This window comes from Heterodontus francisci, chromosome 9, assembly GCF_036365525.1.
Source record: "Heterodontus francisci isolate sHetFra1 chromosome 9, sHetFra1.hap1, whole genome shotgun sequence".
Lineage (NCBI taxonomy): Eukaryota > Metazoa > Chordata > Chondrichthyes > Heterodontiformes > Heterodontidae > Heterodontus > Heterodontus francisci.
The window spans coordinates 62,865,105-62,883,128 of record NC_090379.1 but is presented as its reverse complement, the minus strand read 5'-3'; the positions used below and the strand labels follow the sequence as shown (position 1 = coordinate 62,883,128).

The 18,024-nt window shown below is 44.1% G+C and overlaps 2 protein-coding genes across 4 annotated transcripts in view; one reads left to right on the top strand and one right to left on the bottom strand.

The window, feature by feature from the left end:
* The window catches only part of jkamp (jnk1/mapk8 associated membrane protein), a 37,053-nt gene extending 36,448 nt beyond the window's left edge, over nucleotides 1–605 (bottom strand). The window contains exon 1 of one of the 2 annotated variants that reach the window (XM_068039253.1): nucleotides 3–605. Coding sequence is in view for 1 of the 2 variants with exons in the window: in XM_068039249.1 (XP_067895350.1) it covers nucleotides 3–6 (4 nt within the window). In the remaining variant the exon portion in view is untranslated. The remainder of the gene's footprint in view (nucleotides 1–2) is intronic. The other variant, XM_068039249.1, reaches the window with a different exon arrangement.
* LOC137373827 (trans-L-3-hydroxyproline dehydratase) lies at nucleotides 78–9,371 on the top strand. Of its 2 annotated transcripts, none has more exons than XM_068039246.1 (5): nucleotides 78–615; nucleotides 2,131–2,300; nucleotides 4,388–4,510; nucleotides 5,215–5,352; nucleotides 7,367–9,371. In XM_068039246.1, exons 1-5 carry the CDS (start codon nucleotides 120–122, stop codon nucleotides 7,490–7,492), a joined length of 1,053 nt encoding a protein of 350 aa, XP_067895347.1. In that variant the 5' UTR covers nucleotides 78–119; the 3' UTR covers nucleotides 7,493–9,371. The 2 variants fall into 2 exon arrangements, with proteins under 2 accessions (XP_067895347.1, XP_067895348.1); XM_068039247.1 differs by having other exon boundaries at nucleotides 79–201.
* The last annotated feature ends 8,653 nt before the right edge of the window (nucleotides 9,372–18,024 follow it).

Genomic DNA, 18,024 nt, shown 5'->3' with positions numbered 1-18,024 from the left:
ACCCATGATCAGATCCAACAGCCACTTCTGCACACACCGTCACTCCGGCTCCTTACACATCCATTTCCGGTGACGGCGGCGTTGACCTTTGACCTCAGTTCGGTCGCGTGCCCACTCGGATGGCCGAAGCCCGGATGGAGCCGTTGCGAGCACCGCCGGGGGTGGGCCGCGTATTGTCGGTGCTGGAAATGCACACGGGCGGTGAGCCGCTGCGGATCGTCACCGGCGGCTTCCCTCAGGTCCCTGGGGACGACATCCTCAGCAAGCGGCGCTACGTGCGGGAGCGGTTGGACGGCCTGCGGCGGAGGTTACTCTTTGAGCCCCGTGGCCACTACGACATGTACGGGGCGCTGCTAGTGGGCTCGGAGCGGCCTGACGCGCACCTCGGCGTCCTGTTCATGCACAACCAGGGTTACAGCACCATGTGTGGCCACGCCATCCTGGCGCTCGGCCGCTTCGCCCTGGACTATGGGCTGATCGCCGAGCCCAGCTCTCCTGAAACCCAGGTCAACATCCACTGTCCCTGCGGCCTCGTCCGGGCTTTCGTGCAGTACGACCAGGGCAAGAGCGGCCGCGTCCGCTTCCACAGCGTCCCCGCCTTCGTCTTCGCTGCAGGTGGGAGTAACAGCCGAGCCCGGATAAGTCCGGTACCGGACTCGAGTTGTGGGACACAGCTCTTCAATACCTTAGCAGATACTGTGCCCCGCGTAGTCAGGAGCTTTTTAATGTCATCGAGTGAACCAAATCAGTCCACATCTGCACAAAAGTAAAATACTACTGACACAGGAAATCTGAAATAAAACACAAAATGCTGAAAATACTCCACAAGTCAGACAGCATCTGTGGAGAGACAAACAGAGTTAACGTTTCAGGTCCATAACCTGTTCTGAAAGGTCATTGACCTGAAACATTAACTCCGTTTCTCTCTCCACTGATGCTGCCTGACCTGCTGAGTCTCTTTGGCCTCCTTATCTCGAGAGACAATGGGTAAGCGCTTGGAGGTGGTCAGTGGTGTGTGGAGCAGCACCTGGAGTGGCTATAACGGCCAATTCTAGAGTGACAGGCTCTTCCACAGGTGTTGCAGAGAAATGTGTTTGTCGGGGCTGTTACACAGTTGGCTCTCCCCTTGCGCCTCTGTCTTTTTTCCTGCCAACTGCTAAGTCTCTTCGACTCGCCACACTTTAGCCCCGCCTTTATGGCTGCCCGCCAGCTCTGGTGAACGCTGGCAACTGACTTCCACTACTTGTGATCAATGTCTCAGGACTTCATGTCACGTTTGCAGATGTCTTTAAAGCGGAGACATGGACGGCCGGTGTGTCTGATACCAGTGGCGAGCTCGCTGTACAATGTGTCTTTGGGGATCCTGCCATCTTCCATGCGGCTCACATGGCCAAGCCATCTCAAGCGCCGCTGACGCAGTAGTGTGTATAAGCTGGGGGTGTGGCCACCTCGAGGACTTCCAGGACTGAGTATTTCCAGCAATTTGTGTTTTTATATGGTTCACATCTGTGATTATCCACATGGCACTCGAGCTGAAGATTCTTGCAAACACATCAGCCTTGCCTCTTGCATTTCTGGGTTGGACTCTGACATGGTTGAGGATAGAAGCCTTTTTTCTTGTTGGTTTGTTTGATTGTCATGGATGGGAATGCAGTTACTGAGATTTTCTCTGGATTCAATGTGGGACCATTTAGCTCCTCCTATAGCCTGTAGCTTTTAGTGTTTAAAGTGCCATTAATTATATTGTAGCTTCATTGTGTTGGCTGTTCATTCTAACCCTGTTTCCTGGCACACTGTTCAGCCCTCCCAACTGTAGCTGACTTGGAGATTTGTGCACACTATACATGATTTTCCAGCCATTAATTTTAAATTGTTTGTTAATTCCCATATATGGTGCTAAATATTGAGGATTTAAGTCATGAGCACAAACTCGGGCAACTATTCCTTTAGTGCCTTTAACAAGTAAAATGTCTCCAGGCATTGGAAATGGTCTTTTACACAATTTCGCTAGAGGTTCCACCAGTCTTTTGGACATACAGCAGGAGACTGGCAGAATTCCTGCATTAGTTAAGGGCTATAATACAGATGTGCACATAGAATGTACAGTACTAATTTACTTATTTCTTTCAGATGTTACTGTTGACATACCAGGACATGGGAAGATTGTGGTAGACATTGCATATGGCGGTGCTTTTTATGCATTCGTGAGCGCGGATCGTTTCGGTTTGGATGTTTGTTCCTCCAGGACCCGGGATCTTGTAGATGCAGCAGTAACTGTGACAAATTCTGTGAAAGCGCAGGTACGTAAAAAAAAACATACTGTTCTGATCAGTGTTTCACCTTGCCACATTCCAAGCGCAAATTAATTATGCAATTTTTGCACCCCCATATCCAATTTCCCCTGACATTGTGAAAATGTACAAATTTCAGCTGTGTATACCATCTGTCAGTGTAACTATGTTTTCCTTTTCATTGGAAATGGATCCCTCCTTCGCCACTAAACTGAATATGTAGTGAATTGAACAATACCAGTTCTGTGCTCCTGTAAACATTTTACTTTAATTATACCTTGCAAACCTAACTAAAGGACAAAAAAATGCTGTTAATGAAAATTTGGGTAAAAATGCAAATATCCAGTATGCTGTTCTGTGTTCAGCCTCCCCCGATCATACAGCTGTGGAACCTCAACATGAGGATCAGACAGTTTTTGCTCACAATTTGCACCCAGGTACAATGCAGGAACTCAACTTGCTGCAGATCTGTGACCTGGTTTGGAATTGGCATAACTTGCCAAGCAGGCCTTGGACCTTGCAAATCTGAGACATTAATCTACAATTTTATGACTTGGATTTGCTTAAAATATTTTCCTGAATATCCTGTAAAGCATGACTGTATTTATAAATTTTGGAGTGAGATACCACTGTTTGCATGAGAGTTAAATTTTTCAGTTTGTGAAGCAACAAAACCTTGGTAAAACTATGGTGATTGTCATTTTCTAGTGACATTTCTGACCTTGGCAAATACCAATGCCAGATGCAAATGCATCATTTTCAAACTGTTTTTCCCAAGATATACCATTTTACCTTTCTCTGCACTGAACTACTTCTTCCTACTCTGATGGCCTGTCTGTTCCCTTGCATTCTTGCTCAGGTTGCAATATATTCTAATTTTATATCATCTGATACCTTTACATCTTGCAGTAGTTTTATTTCTCTGTGGTACTCCTGCAGCATGATTGATATCGATCTCTTGATGTGTTAACTTATGAAGACCGTCAAGAAGTTAAATTGTGACCATACCAAATTGGAATCCAGTTCTGGTCCTACACAAGTTAATGTGCATTCTTTTCAAATTGCATACATTTAAACCTATACTTCTGGTGGCTCTAGGTTTAGCTTGCTAATTCATGAGATCCAGGCACTGGCTGCAAGTTGCCCCCGTTTCTACAAGCTATTCTTAGAACACCACTTTCCTGCTAAAAGTAGATTCCCATTTTTATCTGTCACTTCCAATAGGAGTTAGAATGTCACTTCCTCTGAATATCCTTAGAACTCTGGGGAAATTTATATGAACTGCATCAAATAGACAGATGCAACAACTTTATATGGTCTTGAGATCCAAGGAAGACTATATTCCAAACAGAGCCTTACAAATGATGGTGGAGCTTTTTGCTAATGTGTATTTGGTTGGATTTCCAGCGGCCCTGTAAACGAGCTCATTCGATTTCATACCTGGCTGGTACATATGTCCATCAATAGCATGTGTAAAACTACGAAATGGAATAGCTTCTTAACATGTATCAAACACTGCAGTTTACTGATTATATCTTTGGTAGGTCAGTTTTGGTGGAAAGGATCTCTCCTTCCCCCAAGAGCTGTCTCCCTCCTCAGTCTCTGAGTGTGTGGAGGATGCTGAATGAAGAAGATAGTTACCTCCCTCATGTGGTTTTCTTCATTGTTAAAAATATACTACTTTGTTTGGTTTGCTTCTTGTCAAATGAACCAGCATGTACATAAGAATTTATACTGTGGGTACCCTAGCAGATTGGTGACACCCAATGTCAGTGCGCACTAATTCCACTAGGAGGCTTTACCCACCAAATGGTTTGCCCAGAATTCACTATCGCCTTGTGTGAAGGATACATAAATTCAATACCGTCAGGTTGATTTTTTGTTTAACCGTAATTGAACTATATTCATACCAAATATTTTACATAGTACAAGTTTGACGAACAGTTAGTTGTTAGTTCATATTTTGAGATTCTGCAGAGCACATAAATATGAAAATAAGTAACTGTTGAAACAGACTTTCTGCTAGTATGTACCAGAAGCAACAATTGCTTTTGATCTAACAATATCGAACCCTGCTCCGTAATAATTTTTTACAGGTAAAACTCCACCACCCTGACAGTGAAGAACTAGCCTTCCTCTATGGCACTATATTAACTGATGGTAAAGATGCATTTTCCGAAGAGCCAACAGCAAATATCTGTGTTTTTGCAGATGCTCAGGTAGGTAAAGTAGCTAAATTAGTAAACTTTGTTACAATAAACTTAATAATACAAACATTTGAACAGTTCTTGAAGTTTAAACATTGGATGATCTTTAGTGATTTCATTGTCGCCAATTTACACTGTATAAAGTAGTACAAAATAATCTTTGCTGAAACTCTATGCAAGATATAAGTCAGACTTATTTTTAAGAAATATCAATTTACAATTAATTGATCAAAGTGTAAATCACATTCCTTCTATATTATACAATTAATGGGGAAAGAAAACTCCCTCCAGATTTGTTCAAAGTAGTCCCCTTTTTATATATAGAAGGAATTGATGAACTCAGTTGAAATTTGACAATTTTGAAAATGTCTTGTTTCCCTGCTGTCAGTCAGTCTTTCCTTGCTGAGGGCAGCACCAGTAAAATTCATTATCAGAGAAATTTCCATGTATTTTGGAGCAGCTCTGCTGCAAACACTAAGGGCTACAATTAAAACAGAACTGAGTGCCACCTGGGCAATAGTTGGAACTTGCACTCTCACATTTTGTCATGTTTGCTATCAACATTTAACACTTTTCAGATTCCCCAAGTCAAAGTAATCTGTCTGTCCGTACTGTTGATTCTTAAGCTGAGAAATTTTGAATTTAATGTCTGAGATCAAATATAATTCATAAACAACAAACATTTCAGACATTTTTGATTAACTTGTCTTGTGTAGGTCGACAGAAGTCCCTGTGGCTCAGGTGTGACAGCTCGTATTGCACTCCAGTACCACAAAGGATCGATTCTACTGCATCAGACCAGGACATTTCAGAGTGGAGCAACAAACTCGCTGTTCACAGGAAAAGCTGTAGAGGTGAATGACATATTATAAATATTGTTTTTTGAAACCTAATATTACCGCACATTTTGACCCAGACCTTGGCAGCATTTATATTTCTATTAAATCTTCACTGATAGCTATTTAAATGTCAAGAACCAGTAATATATAACTAGTATATCTGGAAATTAGAGTATCACTATGCTGTATTCACCATAAATTGTAGAAATTAACTTAAGCTTCAGAAATTAATGGTTATTGGAAATTCCATTTTTAATTGCTTATGTAAGCTTTTCTTCAAATTAACTTAATCTTCCTAAATCTTGCAATTATTTTAAACGAGAGATAACTTTAAATCTGATTCCAAATCTCTTAACAATAAAGGAGGATTTTTAATGTCAGTAAGGGGCCAATTCAACTATTTTCTCAGCTTTTTACTAAAATTTAAATTTAACCAACATTTAGTTATAAAACACGGAGCTCCATTTTCACCAAGTAGAGAATTACATAGAGCAAGTAGGATAACATACAAACAAACATACAAATTAGGAGCAGGAGTCGGCTATTCGGGCCCTCAAGCCTGCTCTGCCATTTGATAAGACCATGGCTGATCGGATTGTGGCCTCAACTCTACTTTCCTGTCTACCCCCATACCCTTTGACTGTCTTGTCAATCAAGAATCAATCTAACTCAGCCTTAAAAATATTCAATGACCCTGCCTCCACTGCTCTCTGGGGAAGAGAGTTCCACAGCCCAAAGACCCTGAGAAAAAAAAATTCTCCTCATCTCCATCTTAAGTGGGAGACTTGTTATTTTTAAACTGTGTCCCCTGATTCTAGTCTCTTTCATAAGGGGAAACATCCTCTCAGCGTCCACTCTGTCAAGCCCCCTCAAGAGGGCGGCACAGTGGCGCAGTGGTTAGCACCGCAGCCTCACAGCTCCAGGGACCCGGGTTCGATTCCGGGTTCTCCCTGTGTCTGCGTGGGTTTTCTCCGGGTGCTCCGGTTTCCTCCCACAGGCCAAAAGACTTGCAGGTTGATAGGTAAATTGGCCATTATAAATTGTCACTAGTATAGGTAGGTGGTAGGGAAATATAGGGACAGGTGGGGATGTTTGGTAGGAATATGGGATTAGTGTAGGATTAGTATGAATGGGTGGTTGATGTTCGGCACAGACTCGGTGGGCTGAAGGGCCTGTTTCAGTGCTGTATCTCTAATCTAATCTAATCTAAGATCTTATATGTTTCAATAAGATCACCTCTCATTCTTCCTAACTCCAATGGATACAGGCCCACCCTGTCCAACCTTTCCTCATAAGATAACCTCTTCATCCCAGAAATCAGTCAAGTGAACCTTCTATGAACTGCTTCTATCCTTTCTTAGGAAGGAGAACAAAACTGTACACAGTACTCCAGATCTGGTCTCACCAATGCTCTGTACAGCTGTAGCAAAACTTCCTTACTTTTATAAAAGCAAAATACTGTGAATGTTAGAAGTCTGAAATAAAAACAGAATGTGCTGGAAATACTCAGCAGGTCTGGCAGCATCTGTGGAGAGAGAAGCAGAGCTAACATTTCAGGTCTGTGACCTTTCATCTGATGTTCACACACTTGAAGGTGGTGAGCTGAATGCAGATCTACAATTAATTATTTTGTAATTGTTAAGTAAACAGACAGAAACATTTGTAATAATTCTTACCACACTATGATTTGGTCTGTATCACTTCTCTTGGCAAATTAAATATCACACACTATCCATATTAGCAGGCTTACTTAGCATTTAACCAGAGTATTAGGTTCAGAAACACAATCATTATTTCTAACATTAACAATTTCAAATTTATAGGGGACAAGTAACTATCAAAAATACATTTGTTAAAGCTGGTCAAAACCAAAGCATTGTGATGGTTATTAGAATTAAGTCCAGCTACTAAAAGTTTTATATATAGCTCATATTTCAACAACACTTTTCCTGTTACATTTGTATGATAACATTTATTTTGTTATCTGCCAACTGACCAGGAGCAACACCAAAAAAATTTTTTTTTTCAGGAAACAAAGTGTGGTGATTTCAAAGCTGTTATCGTGGAAGTATCAGGACAAGCACATTACACAGGAACAGCAAATTTTTATGTGGAAGACGATGACAATCTGAAAGACGGGTTTCTTCTCCGATAAAGCAGTAAAAAAAAAATCCATTCATTTCTCTTAAAGAATCAAACTGGTGTTTTAATAACAATGTCGTAAATTTACAATCTGAAGTGCAATTTAGCATTCTTTATATGAATCTTAATACCTCAAGGGCACTATGAATTGTTCTTGTATAATTAAGTTTACATCATATGTGCTTAGTAATCTGTTAAATCGCGAGTTAAAATATTGGCTGTGCAATGAATTTAGAACCAAATATTATGTTATGATTTTTTAAATCAGTGTCTGACACTAGAAATGTTTCATACTGAGCAAATCTAAACTATGATATTTCAATCTGCACCATGTGCTTTTTCTTTAGTTTTTAATGCAATATGCAATGAAATTCTGTGCAATATTAATTGTAAGGATACAGTGTAAGCAGACAAGTCTGCAGAATGTTTCTACTCCCATTGAACCACAATACACTTTTACTGTCATTGAAGGTATTAATTGACAGACGGCTGTTTTAGTGACTGGAAGCCAGTGTCCAGTGGCGTACCACAGGGATCTGTGCTGGGTCCCCTATTGTTTGTCATTTATATAAACGACATAGATGACTATGTGGGGGGTAGGATCAGTAAGTTCGCGGATGACACAAAGATTGGCCGAGTGGTTAACAGTGAGGTGGAGTGTCTTAGGTTACAGGAAGATATAGACGGGATGGTCAAATGGGTAGAAAAGTGGCAGATGGAATTTAACACTGAAAAATGTGAGGTGATACACTTTGGAAGGAGTAATGTGACACGGAAGTATTCAATGAATGGCCTGACACTGGGAAGTTCCGAGGAACAAAGGGACCTTGGTGTGTTTGTCCATAGATCTCTGAAGGCAGAAGGGCAGGTTAATAGGGTGGTGAAAAAGGCATATGGGACACTTGCCTTTATCAATCGAGGCATAGATTACAAAAGCAGGGAGGTCATGTTGGAGTTGTACAGAACTTTGGTAAGGCCACAGCTGGAGTACTGTGTGCAATCCTGGTCGCCACATTATAGGAAGGATGTGATTGCATTGGAGGGGGTGCAGAGGCGATTCACCAGGATGTTGCCTGGGATGGAACATTTAAGCTATGAAGAGAGGTTGGATAGGCTTGGGTTGTTTTCGCTGAAGCAGAGAAGACTGAGGGGTGACCTGATCAAGGTGTACAAGATTATGAGGGACATGGACAGGGTGGATAGGGAGCAGCTGTTCCCTGAGTTGAAGGGTCAGTTACGAGGGGTCACAAGTTTAAGGTGAGGGGTGGGAGGTTTAAGGGGGATTTACCAAGAGGGTGGTGACGGTCTGGAATGCCCTGCCTGGGAGGGTGGTAGAGGCAGGTTGCCTCATATCCTTTAAAAAGTACCTGGATGAGCACTTGGCAAATCATAACATTCAAGGCTATGGGCCAAGTGCTGGCAAATGGGATTAGGTGGACAGGTCAGCTGTTTTAATGCATCGGTGCAGACTCGATGGGCCGAAGGGCCTCTTCACTATTATTCTGTGAATCTGAACTGTAGAGTATGTATTGAAAACACAAAGAACATGTAAAGTCACTGTTTTCCAGTATCTCCACAAACTTTTCAGAAGTGGTATTTCTGTGTATAGAAAAGTGTTTCAAACTAAATTTTGCTGCTGAGTAAAGTAAATACAAGAGCTACAACTTGAAATTTTTATTACACGCATATGATTTTTTTTAATAATTGTTAACTTAATGTCTGCAATTTTGCATCTTGCTACTAGTAAAATTAGACTTCGATTTTGCATAATTCTAAAGCAACTTTGATAAGTCTAATACTGCCAAATCTAGCAATTCTACGGTACAAAATTGTGTGTATGTAATTTTTAATAAAAGTAGCTGGAGACCAATAAAGAACATTGTTCGACTTCATGTGCATTTTAGTTTTGTGTTGTGACATGATAATGTGATGTTTGTCTGTGAAATGCAAAACCAGGCTAGTTGAGCCATACCATTTGCCTCAGAATGTCTGGGGTATTGAGATCCAGCTCCTTTATGAAAATGAAACTGTTAAGTAGGAAAATATATTTCAGCACAGTATACGTTCAACAGCAGATGAGACATTCATAGTCTTTTTAATTAATTGACAGCTTATTTGTAAAATTGCTCAATGTTAACCTTCAAATCTTCCTTGTTGGACAATGAAGGGCCTTATGAGATTCTAGCTGTTGGATTTAAGAATATCCATAAACAAAGGAAGCAATTAATTAACATTAGAATTCAAGGATATCCATACAAAGTAAGTCGAACATAGAATTTCAAATGAGGTAAATCTGATACTTTTCTGAAAAGTTCAAATATCATCCAATGATTCACAGGTAAAGTCATCAGCTTAGAGCTATCGGGACCAGGAAAATTCTAGGTTTGATGCCCAGTCCAATGAGTTACTTAGTCTCAGTTCTTTACAGTGCTCTTGATTAATAAAGGTAAAACGTACTTGTTTCTTGCGCGTCCCTGATTTTAATCGCTCCACCATTCATGACCATGTCTTCAGTTGCCCAGGCCCTAAGCTCTGGAATTCCTTTCATAAGCCCCTGCGCCTCTCTACCTTTCATCCTCTAAGATGTTCCTTAATACCCACCTCTTTGACCAGGCTTTTAGTCACCTTTCCTAAATTTTTCCTTGTAGGGATAGGTGTCAAATTTTGTTTGTTGATGCTCCTCTGAAGTACCTTGGTACATTTTACCATTTTGAAGGTGCTATATAATTGCAAGTTGTAGTTCCTGATAACTACATAGCAATTCATACAGGAAGTGCACCTCTAAGTTAAATAATTGGCTGAAGATCGGATGTTTCAGCTGCGATGTCCTCCACAGTTCCATAGCCTACTGGCTCACTATGAACAATGGCTACTTGAGGTATCAAAGGGTGACTATCTTCAGGGGTGAAGAACCAAATATTGGAGAAAAGAAATTGAACCACTAGAAATATTTTTGACCAAATAACACAAGTAGGCCATTCAGCCCCTTGAGCTAAAGGAAACTGACCCCAATGTGATTAAAACATGCAGCTTTCTAATCTGCAGTCAGACACGCAAATGCAGCATCACAAGGTCACTACATTAAACATAGCAATTGTGTCACAATGTGCTGGGGAATGTTATAACGTGACTGCTATACATGAGACTTAATTTCCTGTGGTGTCAAACATATTAAGTCAATGAATAAGGTCACTGATGTCTTTACGTTAGTGTATCTTGGTTTCTCTTTTGTCTCACTCCCTGTAGCTTTCTTTGTCTTTTTAATTTCTTTGGATGAGAGATGGTGACTGGGGACAGGGAAAGGAGCCACCAACTGCTGCATTTGGGGTGTGGTTGTGGGAAAATATGATCTTCAGTGGCTCCCCTCACTCACGTTTACCTTATCCCCTTCAGCTTCCTGCTATTTCCTACTATCCCTAAGTCTTTTCCTTTGAACTACATGCTCAGTGCCTGTAACCTCCCCTTCCATTTGCTCTATTGTCACTCATCTTCCATACTTTTTGGTACCCAGAGGAATTTCAACCTGTTTCCCTCCCTTTCTATTTTTTTGAAGAGGTTTTAATTGCTTTTAGAAATCAACTTGTTGAAAAAAAAAGTCATGCTGTCGAAGCTTTTTGTCTTGCACACATCATGACAGATCAGGACAGGCGGCACAGTGGCGCAGTGGTTCGCACCGCAGCCTCACAGCTCCAGAAACCTGGGTTCAGTTCTGGGTACTGCCTGTGCGGAGTTTGCAAGTTCTCCCTGTGTCTGTGTGGGTTTTCTCCAGGTGCTCCAGTTTCCTCCCACAGCCAAAGACTTGCAGGTTGATAGGTAAATTGGCCATTGCAAATTGCCCCTAGTGTAGGTAGAAAAATGGTGGGGATGTAGTAGAGAATATGGGGTTAATGTAGGAGTAGTATAAATGGGTGGCTGTTGGTCGGCACAGACTCGGTGGGCTGAAGGGCCTGTTTCAGTGCTGTATCTCTAAATAAAAATTTTTAAATGCCAAATTTCATAGGAAGCAACAATTACAATGCATGAGAAAAGTGTGTGGATTAGTTGGCAAGTCAACTCTGATAGGTCGAGGCGTTGCGATGGAGAATACACCAGGGATCTGTTGTTCCCCAAACTTTTGTTTAATTCAAAAAAGGTACAATGCATGGACATTGTTACAGTTAATGCAATGTTACCTGGAGAGAGAGAGAGACACACACACACACACACACACACAGCCCCACCAGGGTCCTGCACAGGTTAGCTGTTAAATCCTGTTTCCCGTGTAACAAAAACTCCAAGTTCACACAGCCTGGGGAGACTGTCACTTGGTGTTCTTAGTATTTTTTTTTCTTTAATGAAGTCCAAAGTCTAAGAATCCCAGATCTCTCTCAGGGTGTATTGTTTCAACGTTTACCCCCCCCCCCCAGAGGTTCATCTCCACTAGCGAATGCTCCAAGATGGCTTTGAATGTCCTGTAATGTAGGTGATCCGAGATAATTTACTCAACTGTCCAAGTCATTGACCTGGACGGGAGCCTTTTTAGACAGGCAGCTCCACTTCGATGTCCAGGAATGTGAGGTATTTGAATTAAAGGCTTCCTCGGATCTGCTAATGAAACCCAACCCGGGCCCGACAGAACCCGGCCCGAGTCCTTTCATTTGTTCCCGCGCCGGACCCAACCCATCAGTTAACCTAGCTTCCATTTTTCACATTGTTGCTTATCTGCACAAGCTTAGAAAAACTGTAATTAAACAACCTTTCTAGTCCAAAAAGTACATTAACATTGGAGCCACTTACCGGAGGTGGTGATAGAGTGTGTCCGACCTAGTCCGAGCCCGAAGGCCGGACCCGGAAGAGCGACCCAGCCCAAACCCGGCACGTCATCGGGTCCCATCGGGTTCAGGTTGGGTAGCCATGCTCTAATTTGAATGCAAATTGTGGTGACCATCTTGGCTGCCAGTTTTTTTAAAGTTAATTTTAGGATTCCAGCTTTCCTTTTTTAAAAGTTTAATGGAGATTTCCAACCGATAAATTAAAAATCCTCATTCAGCATAGCATGTTTTCTTGACACCGTGTATTGAAACAAATGAAAGTAAATTAATAGTCTTCTCTTCTTTGGCCTCCTTATCTCTAGAGACAATGGGTAAGCGCCTGAAGGTGGTCAGTGGTTTGTGAAGCAGCGCCTGGAGTGGCTATAAAGGACAATTCTAGAGTGACAGACTCTTCCACAGGTGCTGCAGAAAAATTTGTTTGTCGGGGCTGTTACACAGTTGGCTCTCCCCTTGCGAATCTGTCTTTTTTCCTGCCAACTGCTAAGTCTCTTCAATTCGCCACACTTTAGCCCCGCCTTTATGGCTGCCTGCCAGCTCTGGCGAACGCTGGCAACTGACTCCCACGACTTGTGATCAATGTCACAGGATTTCATGTCGCGTTTGCAGACGTCTTTAAAGCGGAGACATGGACGGCCGGTGGGTCTGATACCAGTGGCGAGCTCGCTGTACAATGTGTCTTTGGGGATCCTGCCATCTTCCATGCAGCTCACATGGCCAAGCCATCTCAAGCGCCGCTGACTCAGTAGTGTGTATAAGCTGGGGGTGTTGGTCGCCTCGAGGACTTCTGTGTTGGAGATACGGTCCTGCCACCTGATGCCAAGTATTCTCTGGAGGCAGCGAAGATGGAATGAACTGAGACATCGCTCTTGGCTGACATACGTTGTCCAGGCCTCACCGCCATAGAGTAAGGCACTGAGGACACAGGCTTGATACACTCGGACTTTTGTGTTCCGTGTCAGTGCGCCATTTTCCCACACTCTCTTGGCCAGTCTGGACATAGCAGTGGAAGCCTTTCCCATGCGCTTGTTGATTTCTGCATCTAGAAACAGGTTACTGGTGATAGTTGAGCCTAGGTAGGTGAACTCTTGAACCACTTCCAGAGCGTGGTCGCCAATATTGATGAATGGAGCATTTCTGACGTCCTGTCCCATGATGTTCGTTTTCTTGAGGCTGATGGTTAGGCCAAATTCATTGCAGGCAGCCGCAAACCTGTCGATGAGACTCTGCAGACACTCTTCAGTGTGAGATGTTAAAGCAGCATCGTCAGCAAAGAGGAGTTCCCTGATGAGGACTTTCCGTACTTTGGACTTCGCTCTTAGACGGGCAAGGTTGAACAACCTGCCCCCTGATCTTGTGTGGAGCAAAATGCCTTCTTCTGAATACTTGAACGCATGTGAGAGCAGCAGGGAGAAGAAAATTCCAAAAAGTGCGGGTGCGAGAACACAGCCCTGTTTTATGCCACTCAGGATAGGAAAGGGGTCTGATGAGGATCCGCTATGTTGAATTGTGCCTTTCATATTGTCATGGAATGAGGTGATGATACTTAGTAGCTTTGGTGGACATCCAATCTTATCTAGTAGTCTGAAGAGACCACGTCTGCTGACGAGGTCAAAGGCTTTGGTGAGATCAATGAAAGCAATGTAGAGGGGCATCTGTTCGCGGCATTTCTCCTGTATCTGACGAAGGGAGAACAGCATGTTAATGGTCGATCTCTCTGCACGAAAGCCACACTGTGCCTCAGGGTAGACGCGCTCGGCCAGCTTCTGGAGCCTGTTCAAAGCAACTCGAGCAAAGACTTTCCCCACTATGCTGAGCAGGGAGATTCCACGGTAGTCGTTGCAGTCACCGCGGTCACCTTTGTTTTAATAGAGGGTGATGATATTGGCATCGCGCATGTCCTGAGGTACTGCTCCCTCGTCCCAGCACAGGCAAGGCAGTTCATGGAGTGCTGAGAGTATAGCAGGCTTGGCACTCTTAATTATTTCAGGGGTAACGCTGTCCTTCCCAGGGGTTTTCCGCTGGCTAGAGAATCAATGGCATCACTGAGTTCCGATTTTGTTGGCTGTACGTCCAGCTCATCCATGACTGGTAGAGGCTGAGCTGCATTGAGGGCAGTCTCAGTGACAACATTCTCCCTGGAGTACAGTTCTAGGTAGTGCTCAACCCAGCGGTCCATTTGCTTGCGTTGGTCAGTGATTATGTCCCCTGATTTAGATTTGAGGGGGGCGCTCTTCTTGATGGTTGGCCCAAAAGCTCTCTTAATGCCATCATACATTCCTCTGATGTTTCCGGTGTCTGAGGCCAGCTGAATATGACTGCATAGGTGTTGCCAGTAGTCATTTGCGCAGCGCCTGGCTGTTCTTTGTGCAGTGCTTCTGGCTGCTTTAAGTGCTACGGATGTTAACTCACTGGGGGCTTTCTTGTCGTTCAACAGTGCAATGCGCTTAGCGGCTATGACAGGTTCCAGCTCTTCAATATGAGATTGAAACCAGTCTGCATTCCTCTTCGCACGTTTGCCGTAGGTGGTCAAAGCTGACTCATAGATGGTGTCTCTGATGTGGGCCCACTTGGTCTCAGCATCCCCTGTGGGAGTCTTTTGAAGGGCTGTTACAAGTGAATTTAGAAATTTTTGTAACAGCTGTGGATGAGAAATTCTGCTCGTGTTGATGCGCGGGTGGCCCTTCTGCTTGGAATGATGCAACTTCTTTGGTCTGAGTCTAACCTTGCTGCACACCAGGGAGTGGTCGGTGTCGCAGTCTGCACTGTGGAAGCTGCGTGTGATTTGAACACTGTTTAAGGAGGCTCGCCTTGTGACGATGAGGTCTAGCTGGTGCCAACGACACAATCTTGGGTGCCTCCATGAAACCTGGTGACAGGGTTTCGTGTGAAAGAACGAGTTGGTGATGCAGAGGTTATGATAGGTACACAACTCAAGCAGTTTCTATCCATTCTCATTCATCTTTCCAACGCCATAGCGCCCAAGGCAGGAGGGCCATGAATCATGGTTGGCCCCAACCCTGGCATTAAAGTCCCCCAGCAGGAACAGGTGTTCGGTGTTGGGGATGTTACTAATGATATTATGGAGTTCCTCGTAGAACTGGTCTTTAGCTTCAGGTGGGGAGCAGAGTGTTGGAGCATAGATGCTGAGTAGGTGTACTGGACCAGAGGTGGTGAGTAGTCGGATGGACAGTATGCGTTCCGAGCCATTTGAGGGAGGCTCTATCATGCTGAGCAAGGAGTTTCTGATGGCGAAGCCCACTCCATGCTGTCTTGGTTCTTCAGGATCTCTACCCTGCCAGAAGAAGGTGTAGTCTTGCACTGCTAGAGATCCACTCGCGGGGAGGCGTGTCTCCTGAAGTGCTGCAATGTCTATATTGAGTCTACTGAGCTCGTTGTTAATGATGGCGGTCTTCCGAGAATCGTTGATTTGTGTAAGGTCTTCCGACAGGCCAGGACACATAGTTCTGACGTTCCAGCTTGCAATGCGAAGGGCTGGTACCTTCTTTCCTTTTTTCATGTTGTTTGGTGCGGTGTTGCAGTCCACTTTTCGGGCAATGACCCTGAGCTCCAAGCACCCATTGAAGCAGGTGGACTGTGGCGGGACAGAACCTTATTGACCGGGGGCTGCCCGGTTTGAGGCAGGCGGTAGCTGTCCAGTGAGGTGCGATGACCTCTCCCACCGACAAAGGCAACCCGTGGCGCCCAATCTCTACACCAATTGAGCTGGACATATAAGCCGCAACTGCTGCCTTCCGTGTTGTTTTGGTCGCTGTGAGGCGACTATGGAGTGACCTCTCCATGGCGCATGCCTGGGCGAATGTATGGAGGTTGAGAGTTGCCCAAGCATCAAAACCCCCCCTCTCGGCCTTTCTGGTGGGGTCCAAAGGAGTGCAGAGCACGACGTTTGGCACCGGTATGGCTGCAGGAACTGCCGGAAACATGCCAAGGGTGACACATGACCGCCTACGGGGTTCCGCTCTGGATTTTCTGTTAGGGTTTACTCCCTTAGCCTTAGTCTCTCCCGAGACGCCCACAAGGCAGTGGGGTTGTTAGGGCCCCTACACAGGTGTAGGAGGATGCCGGTGGGAGGAGGGGGTGCGAGGGGGAGCGGTGGAAGGGGATGCAAGGGGGAGCTGGGAAGGGGGCTGTAAGGGGATGGGGGGGGTGCAGGGGAAGGGGGTGCAGGGGGAAGATGGTGCAAGGGGGGGCTGGGAAGGGGTTGTGAGGGGGGAGGGGGGTGCGGGGGGGGTGAGCTGAGAGTGGAGCTGGGAAGGTGGAGGGGGGGGGGGAAGGGGACGGGGAGAAAGGGGGTGCAGGGAATAAGCCATTTCCTCAAATCCCACCATCGACGCCTGGAAAGCTCATCCGCATCCTTCGGGAGGTGAGCGACATCCTCGGGCGCCGGTACCAGCATTGCCGACATTGCGCTGCAGATGCTCTCCGAGCCATCTCCCGCGGGCGCTTTGAAATTAATAGTGTTGCCTACATATTCAGGCAAAATCAAAGGTGACAGAGGAAAATATTCCCTCTAAGCTGTGAAGCAACCCAAAAGTAATGTGCGCTTGGCGTGCAGAAAAATTAAAATTTGTTGTGTTTTTGGGTTTGTATTAGTAGCATTGTAGAATGTTCTGGAGAAAGTCTTAGACTCCGGTAAAGGTTAACTAACAACTCTTTATTATTTATAGTTACTATATACACTCTCAGCAAGTCACCTAAGCTGGCATCCTTTGTGCTGCTATACCTTCTTCTCAAGCCTATCTCATGTGACTGTTACATCATCGCTCATTCCGTGGGAGGGGTCTCTCTCACTGTCTTTGGTATTAACCTTTTACATCCTTATACTACATCTCCCCCCAAATCTTTATCCATCATTTTTCCAAACATATCCCTTCTCTACTACTCTCTCTTCCCCCAAATCTCTGACTTTACAGATTCAGTTTCATCGGAGGTTTGACAACCCTCCCAGATCTGGTTGTCACCTGTCTGGGATGATCAGAAGTCTGGGTTACTGACATAGTTTTTTGTTTCTATGGGTTGTAGTATTCCATTCTGTTTAGGTTTGTTCATCTTCATCTGGATCTTGCAGATGGATTATTGGCTGTTGCTTTTGCACAATAGGAATGATATTCCTCCGATTCCTTCTGTATGTTCCCTTCATTCGTTCCTATAACATGTGATTGCTGACAGTCCTCATGTTTATGGATTACTGTACCTTCTCATTCCAGGTCACGTATCCAAACTTTTTGACCATTGTTTAATTTGGGTTAGCTTCTCACTCACAATCTCCTATTGTAATTCCAGGTTTGTTTCCTTCTATAGGAGTTTTCTCTTTCTCGAACCTTCTCGTAGTCTTGAGTCTTCAATCCTGGCATTAATTGTTGAAGCAATTCTGGAAGCTGTGTTCTTAACTTCCTTCCCAGTTGTAATTCCTCTGATGATAATCTGCACAGCAGTGGCGTGAACGATGAACTAGGAGTGAGATGGGAATATTTTAATTTTTCTTGAGTAAAGATTTTATGGTTCTCACACCTCGTTCTCCCTCACCATAGGACTGTGGATACCTTGATGAGCTCGTAGGATGCTGAAAGCCCAGCTTCATGGCAAACTGGGTAAAACATTCTTTTGCAATCTGTGGTCTGTTATCTGATAATATTTCATCCGGAATCCCATGTATTGTGAAGATGTCCGTAAGCATTCTGATAACTACCTCGGTGGTCGGTGGTCGTAGAATTTA

Coding starts and splice junctions, on each gene's coding strand:
- LOC137373827 (XM_068039246.1), top strand. CDS start 120: ATGGCCGAAGCCCGGATGGAGCCGTTGCGAGCACCGCCGGGGGTGGGC. Junction 616..2,130: donor CGCCTTCGTCTTCGCTGCAG/GTGGGAGTAACA, acceptor TATTTCTTTCAG/ATGTTACTGTTGACATACCA. Junction 4,511..5,214: donor GTGTTTTTGCAGATGCTCAG/GTAGGTAAAGTA, acceptor TGTCTTGTGTAG/GTCGACAGAAGTCCCTGTGG.